Source organism: Desmodus rotundus, chromosome 5 (genome assembly GCF_022682495.2).
Source record: "Desmodus rotundus isolate HL8 chromosome 5, HLdesRot8A.1, whole genome shotgun sequence".
Classification (NCBI taxonomy): domain Eukaryota; kingdom Metazoa; phylum Chordata; class Mammalia; order Chiroptera; family Phyllostomidae; genus Desmodus; species Desmodus rotundus.
In genome coordinates, this window is record NC_071391.1 from 103,400,139 (window position 1) to 103,415,356 (window position 15,218).

Below are 15,218 nucleotides of genomic sequence, written 5' to 3' on the forward strand. Positions count from 1 at the left end.
CGTGGGCCCTGCTGGCCCAGATCTCAGCCCCCTCCCCCTGTGCTCACTCCAGCCCCCTTGGCCTCTGTTGTGCTTAGATACATTGGGGACATTCCCACCTGGGTTTCTGCGCAAGCCTGCAACAGATTTTCCAAGCTGCCCACACGAGCAGCCCCCTCCTGCAGGCCTTGACCCAAATATTACTTTCTCTCTGGGCATCTTCCCTGGTGACCTCCATAGTTTCAATCCACCTCCCCAAAAGCAACATTTCCTTTCCCTTCCACACAGGTGCGTTGTCTTTCCTGTTCATGACTGTACCCCTAACTCCCTACACTAGTGCCGGCACCCAGAGAGTGCTCGGGAAGTCTGGGTCTGATGTAGGGGTCTCTAGCTGTTTTGAGAAGCTCTGCTTCCACAGAACTGTCATTGGAAAAAAATGTCAGTCACATAACATTTTGTGTGGAATGAATGTCTAAACTGTGTGTCTTATTTATAAAACTTGTGTTCAGTGCAAATGCCCCTAGCTAAGTATTAGCAAATAGAAGTATAACACTCCTAATTAAACTTTCAATCATCTTTCCTAGTTCATGACATATTAAAGATGATTATTGCTTTAGGTAAATTCTGAGAAATTTAATAGTAAAGTTTTCAAAAATCAAGTTTCCGAATGATTCTAACTAATAAGATGAGACTAAAAAGCAGATTTCTACCTCTACTTGAGATGATCCAGGGTTCATCTAACCCCTACATTCTAACAGGAAAGCTTACACTCAACTTCATTACACTCTGAAGCCTTAATGACCCACGGCCACCTCATAGTCTTCGGAGCGACCTGGAGAAGTCTGGGCAGACGAGTCAGAAACAAATGTACTGTAACTACACGTCACCTTCTCTTATCTCCGCTCTGTTCTGTGGCTTGAATTCCTGAGCACTTGTAGTCACACATCTGTAAGACAAAACTCTTGAGACACACTAACTCTCAAGAAAGAATTGTACAAAATGTCAGTAACTGCAAGCCTACTGTTAAAATACGGATGGAACCACTTAGGACTACAGTATAAGTAAATGAAATGTTTGTTTTATTTTTTCTTTCATTTCCTTTCAAGGAAGAGAATTCTTACAGATATAGACCAGGTAAGTAATGTTTGCTTGACACAGTGATTATGTGTTTTAACACCATGCTAATCCATCCCTTATGTGGTACAGCAAGATAATAGCTCCCTAACTCAAATGATCCCATTTATCACACAGGCTAAAGGGCCAACAGGCAGCTCTCCAGAGTCCGGTAACGGAAAGCGCTGCTGGGCCTCAGTTGCATAGCCACCACTCGTCATAAGCCAGCAGGCATAGTGCATTGTTCTTCAGACTTTAGAAATTACCAAGAAAGACAGACATGGCACAGAAGACATTTATATCAATTTGTTCTAAATGCAATTATGATAGTAGATTTCATCTACTAAACATTGCTGGAATTCTCTTAATGGACCCTGTCAAGATGTAAAATAAAACGTACTGCACTTTTAATCTTAAAAATCCCCATTAAATGGTGATAAAAAAAAAAAAAAAAACCCAACAAACAAAGCCTAAGTTTTACATGAGATTCCAGAGAAAGGTGTCCTTTCTCTGCCATAGTAAAGCTGTCCAGGCCGCTTGGAATGCCAAGGGGTTGCATTCAGCACCTTGCCTGGGTCAGGGTCAACCTGAAGTACTTCTGATGAGACCTAAATGTTTATTAAAGAGTTTCACAATTTTGTTAGGGCAGCCGTCTCCGGCCTTCACAACCTCACTACGCTATCTCGGTAGGGGCAACTGGACACACAGCACTGGTCTGGGGCCTGGCACTGCCACGGCTCCTAGCACCTCACAGTTGCAAAAACTGACTGTAAATAACCAGTGGAATCATGGCTCCCACACCACAGTCCTCTTCATACGCACATGGTAGAATACAGGACCCAGGTCTGAGTTACTATCTTAATGTGACTGAAACAGCATGATGACTTTAAATCTTATTTTCAGGGGAAATCACTGGTTCCCCTCAACGTCCATCCACCTTGGACGTTGAGGGGAACCAGTACTTCAGAATCATAATGTGGGTTAAGGGGTTTAGCACAAGGCGAGGATATGAGATACACTGTAGCTTTTAATTTTTTCTAATGGATCTATAACATTGTTTTATATTTAGAGAGAGAGAGGAAGAGAAACTGAAGATAAAAATTTAAGTAAAATAAGTGATGTGACACTGTATTTTAGAAATCTAGGAGAATCCCTCAAAATTGGGGAAACCCTCAGCAGTGATGTATAGATACTGTGTAATGGAAATTAATCTTAAACCACTCCCGGGGGGAGACAGAAGGAAGATGAGAACACATGTCAAGGGAACTGTTTGAATTGTAACAATCCCTTTGTGTATTCAATCAGAGTTAGTAAGCAATGGCAGTTTCAGTTTAACAGATGTATATTCTTCTGCTATGAAAAGATAATTGAATTTCAGTGTACTGAAAATTTTAATTCAAGAGAAATTATGAAGTAAACAAAAGAAGCATGATATAAGTAAGTCTGCAAGATTTGGAGTCCAAATTTTGAGAACTTGGTTTAAAAACAGGAACCACTGGTCCTTTACATCTTGCTCCTGATTTTGCAAACTATGTAAGAAACAGACATGATGTTCAGCTCACCTGGCATCCTTCCCGGCCACTGAAAACATGGAGTCTGTCACTGGCTGGGCTGTCGAAGGAACAGGAGGAGCTACACTCTGGCTGATGGCTGAGGACACCAAAGCAGCAGCGACAGCACTGGCTTCAGGAGGAACTGCAGGAGGTGCCTGTCTGGGTTTTGCTCCCATGTTCTCTGAGGTCTCCTGAGTTACGGCTGGCAGAGACGGAGTGCTCAGTTCCTGCTGGGAGCCTACACTGGGCTCTATGCATGCTGCGTTAACCTTTCAGTTTAAGCAAACAAAAGCAAAGCCATGAAGTTCAGAACCTTAGTAACAGGTGTTACAGCTTTTCAAACACTCACATCTGTCTTCATAGATTCCATTACCCTTGAAGCATTCTGAAATGAACAGTCGACAACAGGAAGGGCCATTCTACACAAGGGATGCTTCTGTAGTTTAACCACGGACATAACTGGAAGATAAAACTTCAAACCACTGAAATAACCCTCACTATGGTTTTATCAGTATTTAAGAACAGTCTTATTTCTCTTCACTTAATTTTGAGAGAAGACAAACAAGTCAATTTATCAAAAAGCTCATAATGATGTCCCTTCCATTAAAGTGACCGTGGTAGCTACTTTCTCTCTAGTGAATAGGAAACATAAGCTACAATGATCACTGCCACACCAGCATGGCTTACACAAGACGTAACAAGATCTGCACTTAAAATCTTTGCTTTCCTACTCAATGTAGATTGCAATTGTATCTTCTTATGTTACCGATTAAAAGAAAGGTGAGGGAATTCTTTACCATATAAAAGTATTCTTACAAATTGTTAAGAAAAACACAGAGATATTTAGGGGAAAAATAGTTATTTCACAAACAAAAGAACAAAATACAAAGAGTTCACACTCATGGCTTCTGGTCAAGATGGCAGAGTAAGAAAATGCCATGCAGACCTCCTCCCTTGCCTGTATCAAAATTACAATTAAATTATAGAACCACCCTTGAGAACTGCCTGAAGACGGATTGAACAGAAGCCCTATGACTAAGGATATGAAGAAACCATCTAGAGACTTGTAGGAGGGGTGGAGACACAAAGGGGCTGGTCCCACACTCACACGTGGTAGTTAAGAATCAGGAGTGGTATCTTGGCTGCAGAAGTCCTCCCTGAGGAGTGATGGGTTCCAGTCCCACACCAGGCTCTCCATCCCAGAGCACTGTGCCAGGAAGTACGAATAAGAAGGGGCTCTGTCTGGGTGAGACAGACAGGGGCTAGAGTTTCAGGTGTCCTCTTAAAGGGTCTGAGCACAAACTCAAACTCATTTGTAAACACTCACCCTAAACTCCAGAGAACAGGCAGCAGCTCAAAAAGCGATTGACATACTTGGAAGAACTGAATTATCTGGCTCAAGGGGAGAGCTGAAGGGACAGCTATATCCCAGACAAAAGTGCTAGCAGGAGCTACAACTTCTTTGTTCCTTTGATTTGCCCTCCCCCTGCACAGCCTATAGGCACAGGTTGGGTCCAAATCTGAGCTCTCCATTAACCTGGCTAAAACAACACTTGCCCCACTGTGGTGATTCTCTAAGACCTCAACCTACCAGACTCGCAAATTGACTGAACTTCTTTCGGTGGCCTCCGTTTGCCCTGTTCCTCTTGCTAATTGGCCCCCAGCAGCCTGGGCTCTCAGTATAACCACTTTCAGGTGCCTCCAAGCCCCGCAGAGACAGCTACCAATTGAAGATCACTTTGTAGCTCCTAACAGGTGGCCTGGGCTGGACACATGCAGCAACTGACTGTGGCCCGCACTGGAAATACTTCCAAGAAGCTCCAGAACAAACATGCCTAGTGGTCGACTTCAGAGCACACCAGAGCACTGCCCTATTACGATCACAAACAGCACATCCAAAGGGTGGACTGGCAGGCACCAGAGCTGAACTAAAGCAAATCCTGCTCTGTGGGTTCAGCCCCCTGCACAAAAGCTTGTCCACCATAGTGTCATGGCAAGCCCTCACAGCCAATCAGCCTGAGGGTGAATCCCTCCCATTGAATGCCAACAGCAATCAAGGCTCAGCTACAAAAGGAGGGCACCAAATCTCACACAAGGGATACCCCTACAGCACCCAGCTCAGGTGAATAGGGAGACTGCTCCACTAGACCCCACAGCACCCCCACTACATAAGGTCACCCTGGCCAAGACTAAGAGACATAATAGATATACCTAATACATAGAAACAAACACAGGGAGGTAGCCACAATAAGACGAACATTTCCCAAGTGAAAGAACAGGATAAAACTCTGGAAAAAAAACTAAACAAAATAGAGACAAACTATCTACCAGATTCCGAGTTCAAAACACTTTATTATAAGCATGCTCAATGAACTAAGGGGAAGAATAGATGATATCACTGAGAACTTCAAGAAGGACATAGTAAGCAGAAAAATGGAGAAAGGAAACATAATAAAAAAGAACCAGACAGAAATGAAGAATAACTGAAATGAAGCATATACCAGACGGAATCAACATCAGATTAGATGAAGCAAGGGATCAAATCAGTGATTTGGAAGACAAGGTAGCATAAAACACACAACTGGAACAGCATAAAGAAAAAAAATTTAAATGAGGATAGCTTAAGGGACCTCTGAAACAATACCAAGAGTACCAACATTTGCATCATAGGGGTAAGAAGAGAGGGAACAAAAGATTGAAAATTTTTGTGAAAGAATAATGATGGACAGACAACTTCCCTAAACTGGTGAAGAAAATAGACATACAAATCCAGGAAGCACAAAGAGTCTCAAACAAGATGAATCCAAAGAGGCCCACACCAAGACACATCATAATCAAAACTGGCGCAGCCACTATGGAAAACAGTATGGAATTTCTTCAGTAAACTAAAAATGGAATTGCCTTTTGACCCAGCAGTACCACTGCTGGGATTATATCCTAAGAATCCTGAAACACCAATTCAAAAGAATCTATGCACACCAATGTTCACAGCAGCACAATATACAATAGCCAAATGCTGGAAGCAACCTAAATGTCCACCAGTAAATGAATGGATAAAAAGTCTATGGTACATTTACACAATGGAACACTACGCAGCAGAAAGAAAGAACTCCCACCCACTGCGACAGTATGGAGGGAACTGGAGAGCATTATGCTAAGTGTAGTAAGATAGGCAATGAAAGACAAATACCACATGATCTCACCTATAACTGGAACATAATCAACAAAACAAACAAGCAAGCAAAATATAATCAGAGACATTGAAATAAAGAACAAACTGACAATAACCAGAGGGGAGGAGGAGAGGGATAATAGGGGAAAATAGGGGAAGGTCCATCAAGGAACATGTATAAAGGACACATGGACAAAGCCAAAGGAGGTAGGTTCCTGAGTGGGAGGTGGGGTTGGGGGCCGAGGTGGGGTGAAAAATGGAGACAACTATACTTGAACAACAATTTAAAAAAAGACAAAAGAGAGAATCTTAAAAGCATCAAGAGAAAAGCAGTTAGTTACCGACAAGGGAGGTAAGACTATCAGCTGATTTCTCAAAACAAACTTTGCAGGCCAGAAGGGACTGGCACAAAATATTCAAAGTCATGAAAAGCAAGGACATATAGCCAAGATACTTTAACCAGCAAAACTATCATTTAGATTTGAAGGTGAAATACAGAGCATCACACACAAGGAAGAAGTGAAGGAGTTCATTACTACAAACCAGTATTATAAGAAATGTTAAGGGGACTTCATTAAGAAGAAAGAAAAAAATAAAAAATATGAATAAGAAAATATCGTAAAAAAGAATCTCACTGACAAAGGCAAATACATAATAAAGGCAGTGGACCAACCAACATTAAAGATAGAACAAAGTTTAAAAGGCAAAAGTAGGAAGATCATGTGTAATTACAACAGTAAATTAAGGTATACAAATAAGCACACATATGCAAAAGTAAAAAGTACTGACAGAAACATAAACACGGGGGGGCGGGGAGTTAAAATGATAGTGACTGTAGAATGTGTTTATACCTAAGTGACCATCAACTTAAATAGGCTGCTATAAACATAGCTGGGCATATATATATGAAGTGCATCCTAACCACAAACCAAAAATCTACCTGTGACATATAAGAAATAAGGACAAAGGAATCCAAACACAACATCATAGAAAGTCATCAACATATAAAAGAGCAAGAGAATAAGGAAAAAACCAAACTATAAAAACAATCAGAAAACAATAAAATGGAAATAACTACATGTCTATCAATAATGACTTTAAATGTAAATAGATTAAATGCTCCAATCCAAAGACAAGTGGATAAAGATATGGTACATATATACATGGAATATTACTCAGTCAAAAAAAGAGTAAAATCTTACCATTTGCAACAATACAGATAGATCTACAGGGTATTATGCTACTGCTAAGTGAGATAAGACAGAGAAAGATAAATCCCCTGATTTCACTTATATGTGGAATCTGAAAAACAAAGTAAATACAACAGGAACAGACTTAGGTACAGAGAACATTTTGGTGGTTGCCAGATGGGAGGGGGTTTGGAGGCTGGGTGAAAAAAGTAAAAGGATTAAGAAGTACAAACTGGCAGTTACAGAAGTCACAGGGATATAAAGTACAGCATAGTGAATATAAGCAATAATATTTTAATAACTGTATATGGTGCCACGTGGGTACTAGACTTAATTGAGAGATCAAGTTATATAAGTATATAACCACTATGCTATATATCTGAAACTAATATAATTTTGAATGTCAACGGTAATTGAAAAATAAAAATAATTTTTAATCAAGAAAAAATAAAACTACAAATACTATCTCAGTTCAAACTCACTAATCATGCCTATTTCATGCTCACAAGTCAACAGAAAAGATAGTTTAAAATGACCTATACCATATTCTCATCTACCAACTTAGTAAAGATTAAAAATAATCCTAATATTCAATTCTGAAAAAATATTTGGAAAAATAATAGTTTCTCAGATATCAAAACATATACAAAAAAAGCCATGGTCAATACCTAATATGGAATAATCAGGAAGAAAGCTATTGCCCAAATCCAAGGTACAGATACCTTAACTCCATAGGAATGGCTGAGCTGGTCGATGAATCAGTTAGGGGCAACTGACAATCCATTTGGAAAACATATGGTACCCACACACAAAAATAAGTTCCATGAAAGGAGGCTTAGAACAGTGACTTAAACACATGCATTATTATTTACACCCTCCCAAATCCTCACCAACATCACAGTAAACGAATGCTAACATTTAAAACAGCAGGATGGGGAGGCTGATCTCGGGAGAAGTTCAGAAATTTAGATATATATCAGAATGGAAGGGAAGGTGAGCTGGGAATGAGAACAAGGCAATAGTTTAAAACACAGATCCTGAAACCCACTATTGCAGGGACACATCCCACCTGGAAGCAGACTGAGTTTCCTTTCCAGAGAAACGGAATCCAAAGGTTTATGGTGCTAGGGACCACACTAGAACACAAAGATTGAGAGGCCTGCTTCCTGAACAGCAAGACCTCTAGTCCCTTCCTTTGGCTCCCAGTGCTAGCAGCCCAAGAGTATATTCTAAATGATTCTGCTCTGAGGAATCTATGTGCTAAAGAAAACAGATGTCTCCCAGTGAAGCCTACCAGTCAACAAGGCCCCTGAAGCACCTAGGACTTCTCAATCAGCCTTTTCACGTGTGCTTCTGGATGAGTGGATAGTAAAGGTCATCAGATGTGTTAAGATGATAAGTTTTCAATATGAAGGACAAAGACAAAAACAAATAAATGACACATACAAATGAAAAAATAAAGGATAAAATGACCTAAGAAATAAAAGAACTTAATAAGAGGACAATAAAAGTTAAAGAAATATCATAGAAGTTAGGAATGAAAAGTACAAAGATAGAAAACAGGAGGAAAAAAGTTAAGAATTCCACTTCTGGGGATATATCCGAAGAAACTCGGAACACTCATTTGAAAGAATAAAGCACCCCTATACTCACTGCAGCATTATTTACAATAGCCAAGATATAGAAGCAGCCCAATTGTCCATTAGTAGAAGCGTGACTAAAACACCTACGGGGTATTTACACAATGGAATATGACTCAGCTGGAAAAAAGAAAATCTTACCCTTTGCGACAGTGTGGATGGACCTGGAGAACATTATGCTAAGTGAAATAAGCCAGTCAGAGAAAGACAAACACCATATGATTTTACTTACATGTGGAATCTAATGAACAAACTGAACTAACACGCAAAACAGAGACAGAGTCACAGATAGACAGCAGGATGACAGCTATTGGGAAGGGGGGAGATTAGGGGGTGGAGGGATCAAGCAAAAAGGAAAAATGGCTCATGGACATGGACAACAGTGTGGTGATTGCAGGGGGGTAAAGGGAGTTAAATGGTAATGAAAATATACAACAAAAATTTTTAAAAAAGAAAAAGAGTACTAGAGGATCAGTCTGGGATAGCCTACTATTAAAAAACAAGAACAGAGAATGTAGGTGGGGAAGAAGTATTAAAAAAAAAGATGAAAATTCCACAAAAGTATAGGACGAATATGTTCATGTATTGAATGTAATGGGTGGAAAGTATAATGACTGGAAAGCACATCACCATCATGTCACAACACTGGAGACAGACAACCCCACGCACTGTCAGAATGGAGGCCATTTGAGGAACCAGAAATCCACACAGCCCGAGCTTCTCAACTCCGACAGGGAAACCAAAAGACAGGGGAGCAGTGCCTTCCAGGAATATGAGGGAATATGACAACTTACCTTCCAGAGCATCATGCTCAGCCAAATTATCACCCAAGGGTGAAAATAAAGATGCTTTCATCTTAAAAAATTAACCCTCAGATATGCTTTTCTACAAAAAACTCTTGGAGACTATGTACCACCAAAATGGAGAGGTTAAGGAACAATGGTGACAAGGGACCAGAAAACAAACAGGGATGCACCACAGAAAAGGAGCAAGGGGAAGACAGCTGCCCCAGGCCAGCCTGGAGGATGAAGAGAGAAGGCTCTAGGAGATGTGTGGCCAAGCAAAGTAAAACTAAGAGCGTATCTGATGCATTTGAACATAAGGAACATTTGAACATAACTGAACAGTTTCTTCAGAATGTGGGGATACACATAACTGGTAAGTACCAAGAAAATATAGCAAAAGAAAACAAGACAATTCTTTTAATAAGTCATGCAAGAAAGGAAATCCAAATATGAAATAAGAAATAATTCAACAGAAACATAAACATGGAAATACAGAGTGTGGCAAAGTAGGTTTACAGTTTTCAGTGTGCAAAGTTTATTCTTTTGTTATTATTTAATTATTGTGTTGTTTCCCATATGAACCTACTTTAAAAAAAAATATATTTTATTTATTTATTTTTAGAGAGGGGAAGGGAGGGAGAAAGGGAAAGAAACATCAATGTGTTGTTGCCTCTCAAGCACCCCCTAGTGGGGACCTGGCCCATAACCCAGGCATGTGCCCTGACAGGGAATCAAACTGTGACCCTTTGGTTCACAGGCTGGCTGGCACTCAATCCACTGAGCCACACCAGCCAGGGCCCATATGAACCTACTTTTGCACCACTCTCTATATAAACATAAATATATAAACATGTACATACACATTTAACATGAGAATTAACTAAAAAATAGGGCCTAGAAAGGAGCAAATCAAAATGGCATGGGAAGCGTCAGTGAAGAGCACACACACCTCAGGGCTTTCCTGAAAAGCAGGCAGGCTCTCCCGGGATGTCTCCATCACTTGATGCAACTTCCTATAAAGTTCATCCATCTTCTCTTTCAATTGTTGTTCTTCAAAAGCATTTGCTTCTTTCCTTTTCATATAATTTCTGTCTTCATTTACTTTAGGAAAGATAAAAAATGGTTTGCATGCAAAGTTTAAATTCAAGCCATAGGACTGCAATTTTTTTTACTAGTCTTTTCCTTATGCATTAAGTTATCGAAAATGAAACACGTATTCCTTTATTTTGCTAGCTATTATTTTAATTAGGGTACAATTGACATATAACTATTAGTTTCAGGTGTATAACATGATTCTGTATTTATATATGGTGTGAAATGATCACAAGAGCAGTTAATATATTAGCATATATGGTTAGAACATTTTTTTCCCTTGTGATGAGGGCTTGTAAGATCTACTCTCTTAGCAACTTGCAAATATGCAAGTTTATTAATTATAGTCACCAAGCTATACATTATACTCTACCCCCATAACTTATTTATAACTGGAAGTTTGTACCTTCCCACTCCCTTTACCCATTTTACCCACCTCCCACCCCTGAAACCACCAATCTGTTGTTTGCATATTTAAGGTTGTTTTCTTTTAATTCTGCTATCATACAAATGGTAAGATTACATTCTTTTTCACGGCCAAATAATATTCTAGGGTGTGCACATCTGTAGATGTATCAATCAGAATTTCTTTACCCATTCTTGCACTGATGAACCCTTAGATTGTTTCTATATTATTGTTGGGTATTATAAATATGCTGTAATAAACACAGGGAGCACATATCTTTTTGAGTTAGTATTTTCAATTTTGCATAGTGTTTTGTATATTGATTCTGTATCCTGCAACTTTACTGATTTTATTAATTCTAACACTTTTTTGATGTTTTTCCATATATACATCATATCATCTGTGAAGTGAGTTTTACTTTTTCCTTTCAATTTGGATGCCTTTTGTTTTTCCTGCTCCATTGTTCTATCTAGGACTTCCCATACTATATTGAATAAGTTGTGAGAGTGGGCATCCTTGTTCCTGATCTTAGAAGAAAAACTTTCAGCTTTTCACCATTGAGTATGTTAGCTGTATCTTTATTATGTTGAGTACAAACTGGGTACCTTTATACCCAGTTTGTTGAAATTTTTTTTATCATAAGTGGAGGTTAAATTTTGTCAAATAGTTTCTTTGAATCTATTGAGAAGATCACGTGATATTTATCCTTCATTTTGTTAAGTGATATGTCATGTTGATTGATTCGTGGGTGTTGAACCATCCCTGGATTGCTGGAATGAATTCCACTTGATCCTACTGTATGAACCTTTTAATATATTGTTGAATTTAGTTTGCTAATATTTTCTTGAGGATGTTTGTATCAGTGTTCATCAGATGTATTGGCCTGTGATTCTTTTTTTTTTTTTTTTAAATCCTCACCTAAGGATATATTTATTGATTTTAGAGAGAGAAACATCGATCAGAGTTGCCTCTTGTACACACCCTGACTGGGGGGTTGAACCCACAACCTAGGTATGTGCCCTGATTGGGAATCAAATCCGCAAGCTTTTGGTAAATGGGATGATATTCCAACTAAGTGAGCCACCTGACCAGGGCCTGCCCTGTGATTATTTTGTGATTTTCTTTTCTGGTTTTGGTATCAGTCATGCTGACCTCATAATAAGAGTCGCAAAGTGTTCCCTCCTCTTCTGTTCTGTAGAAGGGCTCGAGAAGATTTGGTGTTAATTGTTTTGTGAATGTTTGGTACAATTCGCCAGTGAAGTTTGATAGAATTCACCTTTTAATTATAACTTTTATCTGTCATTGCCATGGTTACTTTTAAGTTCAGGGCGTGTAGGCCCTGGCCAAGGAGGTCAGTTAGTCAGAGCATTGCCCTGATACGCCAAGATTGAGGGTTCAATCTGTGGTCAGGGCACATACAAGAATGAACCAATGAAAGAATAAATGAGTGGAACAACAAAACTTGTCGTTTCCGCCCCTCTGTAAAAATCAGTAAGTTTAGAAAAAATTAAGTTCAGGGAATGTAAATTATAAAAACTTTACATGTCAATCAACAATAATATCTGGTAATAGCACAGTATGATACTAAACACTTCTTAAACAAACATGACTAGAAAATAGAATAACATCATTATAAAACAGTTTGTAAAAGAGGGAAATCTTTAGGTGCTCTCTAAGAAACAAAACTAAAGTGCCCTAAAGAATTGGTACATCAAATATATCCCAGGTAGTCCCACTTCTAACGACTGGTTAACATAACCAGATCATATACAAATCAAATCACCAGGCTAGGACTTTGTCATTCCCATGTGAGAGAGAAAAGCACCTGTGCATGGCCCAAAATGGGTCCTCCAGGAGTATGGACTGACTGTCCTCTCAGGTGTCAACCCAATAAATAAGGAACAAAGAAGAAAGTCTGACAGAGTGACTATGGTACAGACAACTGAGATGGTGTAAGTCCTGAGTAGAGCAAAGGCTCATTTTCCTGAGGTCCACATCACTACAGCAAGAAAAGTGCAAATGTTGGTGTTAACGTTCAGTTTTCCCAGTGAGGACACCTTGGCCCACTCGAGAGCCATAAATATGTAACATGGCACTTCATCAAAGGACTCCTTCTAAAAGTCTTATTTGTAGCATTGCAGATCTTGAAAAATCTCCTCTCAACTCCAAATCCTAACTTAATCCTTTCACAGAACAAATAAGTGACCCAGTGATTTAGAGTTGTTATATATAGAAGTTCAAATTCATACAGGTAACGTTTACAAGTTTTAAGATACCTATTTCACTAACAGCTAAAACAACACTGGTATGGATATCTACTTTAGTGCTGTTTCATCTCTAGGCCCTTCGACAACTAAGTTGCCATACTAGCACTGAACAAAGATTCTAGGCTTCTGATAGGATGAGCTGGAGACATTTTTTGCAGATTCTTTCAGCATAGTCAATTATCTGTTTAAAAATATTAGTGACTTAGAAATGAAGATTATTTTAATGACATAAGAATAACTCAAATAAGGCCACAGTACCCCACTGCTCATGCTTTCTCCGTTGATTGTATTTCTGGGCTCTCAGCTCTTCAAAGGAGAATTCTGACTCTCCACAAATAAGCTTCTCCTTGCAGTACATAACAACCTGCTGAACGTCAGCTCTGGCCGCCAGAGAGGGCTGTGCAGAGTATCCTGACTTAGAAATCATGATCACCCTTTGTTCCCTGTAATGGGGAAAATTATATTATTTACAACACTGTACAAGAGCAGCTCTTGATGGAAACTAAGGAACAGATTAATGTACTTGCATATTTGACTCTTTATCACACTCTGAAGATGTTACTTTAGAAGCTTCTGAACCCTAAAAAGACAAAAAAGAAAGAAACATAAGCACTCACCTGAAAAAAAAACATCATCACCCAAATTACTTCACAAAACAATATGAAAACTCTTAAAGGGCCTCTCTATCATTGAACAGACTATTTATGCTCTTTTAAATTATAATTAATACCTGAAGCTTTAGTTGGGATTATTAATCTCATAACTTTTGCAACTACGAAGTCCAACAGAGCCCTGCCCAATGTGGCTCAGTTGGTTGAGCACTGTTCTGCAAAGCGAAGGGTCACCGGTTCAATTCCCAGTCAGGACACATGCCTGGGTTGTAGATTCGTTCCCCAGTTGGGGAGCATGTGGGGGGCAACCGACTGATACTTCTCTTTCACATCAAAGTTTCTCTCTCCCTTCCCCTCATGCGCCCCCACCAAAAATCTTTTTAAAAAATCCAATAGAAAGTGATTTAAAAAATTTCCACTTGGTAGTAGAGAAGGGCACACACTTATGTCCCTTCAGTCTGCAGTTTAGGAGCTGGGCCACAGTGCCGAAGTGTTACGGGATTAGCATTCTAAAATGCCACATTAAAAAAAAATCATTAAGATTTTCTATTCTATCCTTAGGAGTTTCCAACGCTAACATGTGTTCACTAAACAAATATTTACTGCACACCTCATACATATCCTGTCCTGACCTAGGTCCTGGGAATGTGACCATAAACAAGGCCCAGCACTGCTGTCTAAACACTGAGTAGGGGCCAGATGGCGGGGAGGTGGTGGTGGTACAAACAGACTAGATGGTAACAAAAAAAAAATACAATAAACAATAAATTAAAAAAAGTAAACCCAGAGGGCAATAGGAAGCAATGAGGCTGGCACACATTGTAGGCTATAAATTGGAATAGTTTGAGCATCTATCAAAATTACAAATTCATATTCTACTCCTAGGAATGCATTAAATTAATAAAACTTGCCCGTGTGGATTAAGAAGACCCATTTCCATTGGATTTAGCTTAAACAGGGTCCCAGCAAACTCTCAAAGAGCAGTTGTACCAGGAAAGATGCTGAGCAACAAGGCAAAGGGAAAATGAGCATTTTTACACATCAATGAGCCATTAGGGCAAAAGAGATCTTGATAGGGCAAAAGCCTTGAGGAGGATAAAAGATAATTTCAGGTGGAAGGCCACCTTTCTTCATTGAGATGGCAGGAAAGGGTGCAGTTACATTTATGGGTTGGTGGCAAAAAATTGACAGATGTCATCTGATGGCTTCTGCTGTTGTCACTGAAACAGTATTTTTGCCAGCTCCTAAGGGAGAGGTTAGAGTCATGCCTCCAAGTCCCAAATTTGAAGAATGTGAAAACAAGTTTAAATTCACTATAATTTAGCATTAAAGAGTGAAATGGGAAACCTAAGAGATACACATAAGACGTAAAAAGTGACTGAGAAACTGGAAATACTGCCTGTAGTAGTA

General features: G+C 39.3%; 1 protein-coding gene across 1 annotated transcript in view; it reads right to left on the reverse strand.

Moving 5' to 3' along the window:
• Window positions 1-15,218, reverse strand: part of BUB1 (BUB1 mitotic checkpoint serine/threonine kinase) — a 49,873-nt gene that overhangs the window by 25,893 nt on the left and 8,762 nt on the right. Inside the window, exons 7-11 of the mRNA XM_024576723.3 lie at window positions 13,725-13,777; window positions 13,456-13,640; window positions 10,382-10,533; window positions 2,655-2,914; window positions 867-925 (exon numbers count right to left, since the gene is read on the reverse strand). Of these exons, the coding sequence (XP_024432491.3) occupies window positions 867-925; window positions 2,655-2,914; window positions 10,382-10,533; window positions 13,456-13,640; window positions 13,725-13,777 (709 nt within the window). The remainder of the gene's footprint in view (window positions 1-866; window positions 926-2,654; window positions 2,915-10,381; window positions 10,534-13,455; window positions 13,641-13,724; window positions 13,778-15,218) is intronic.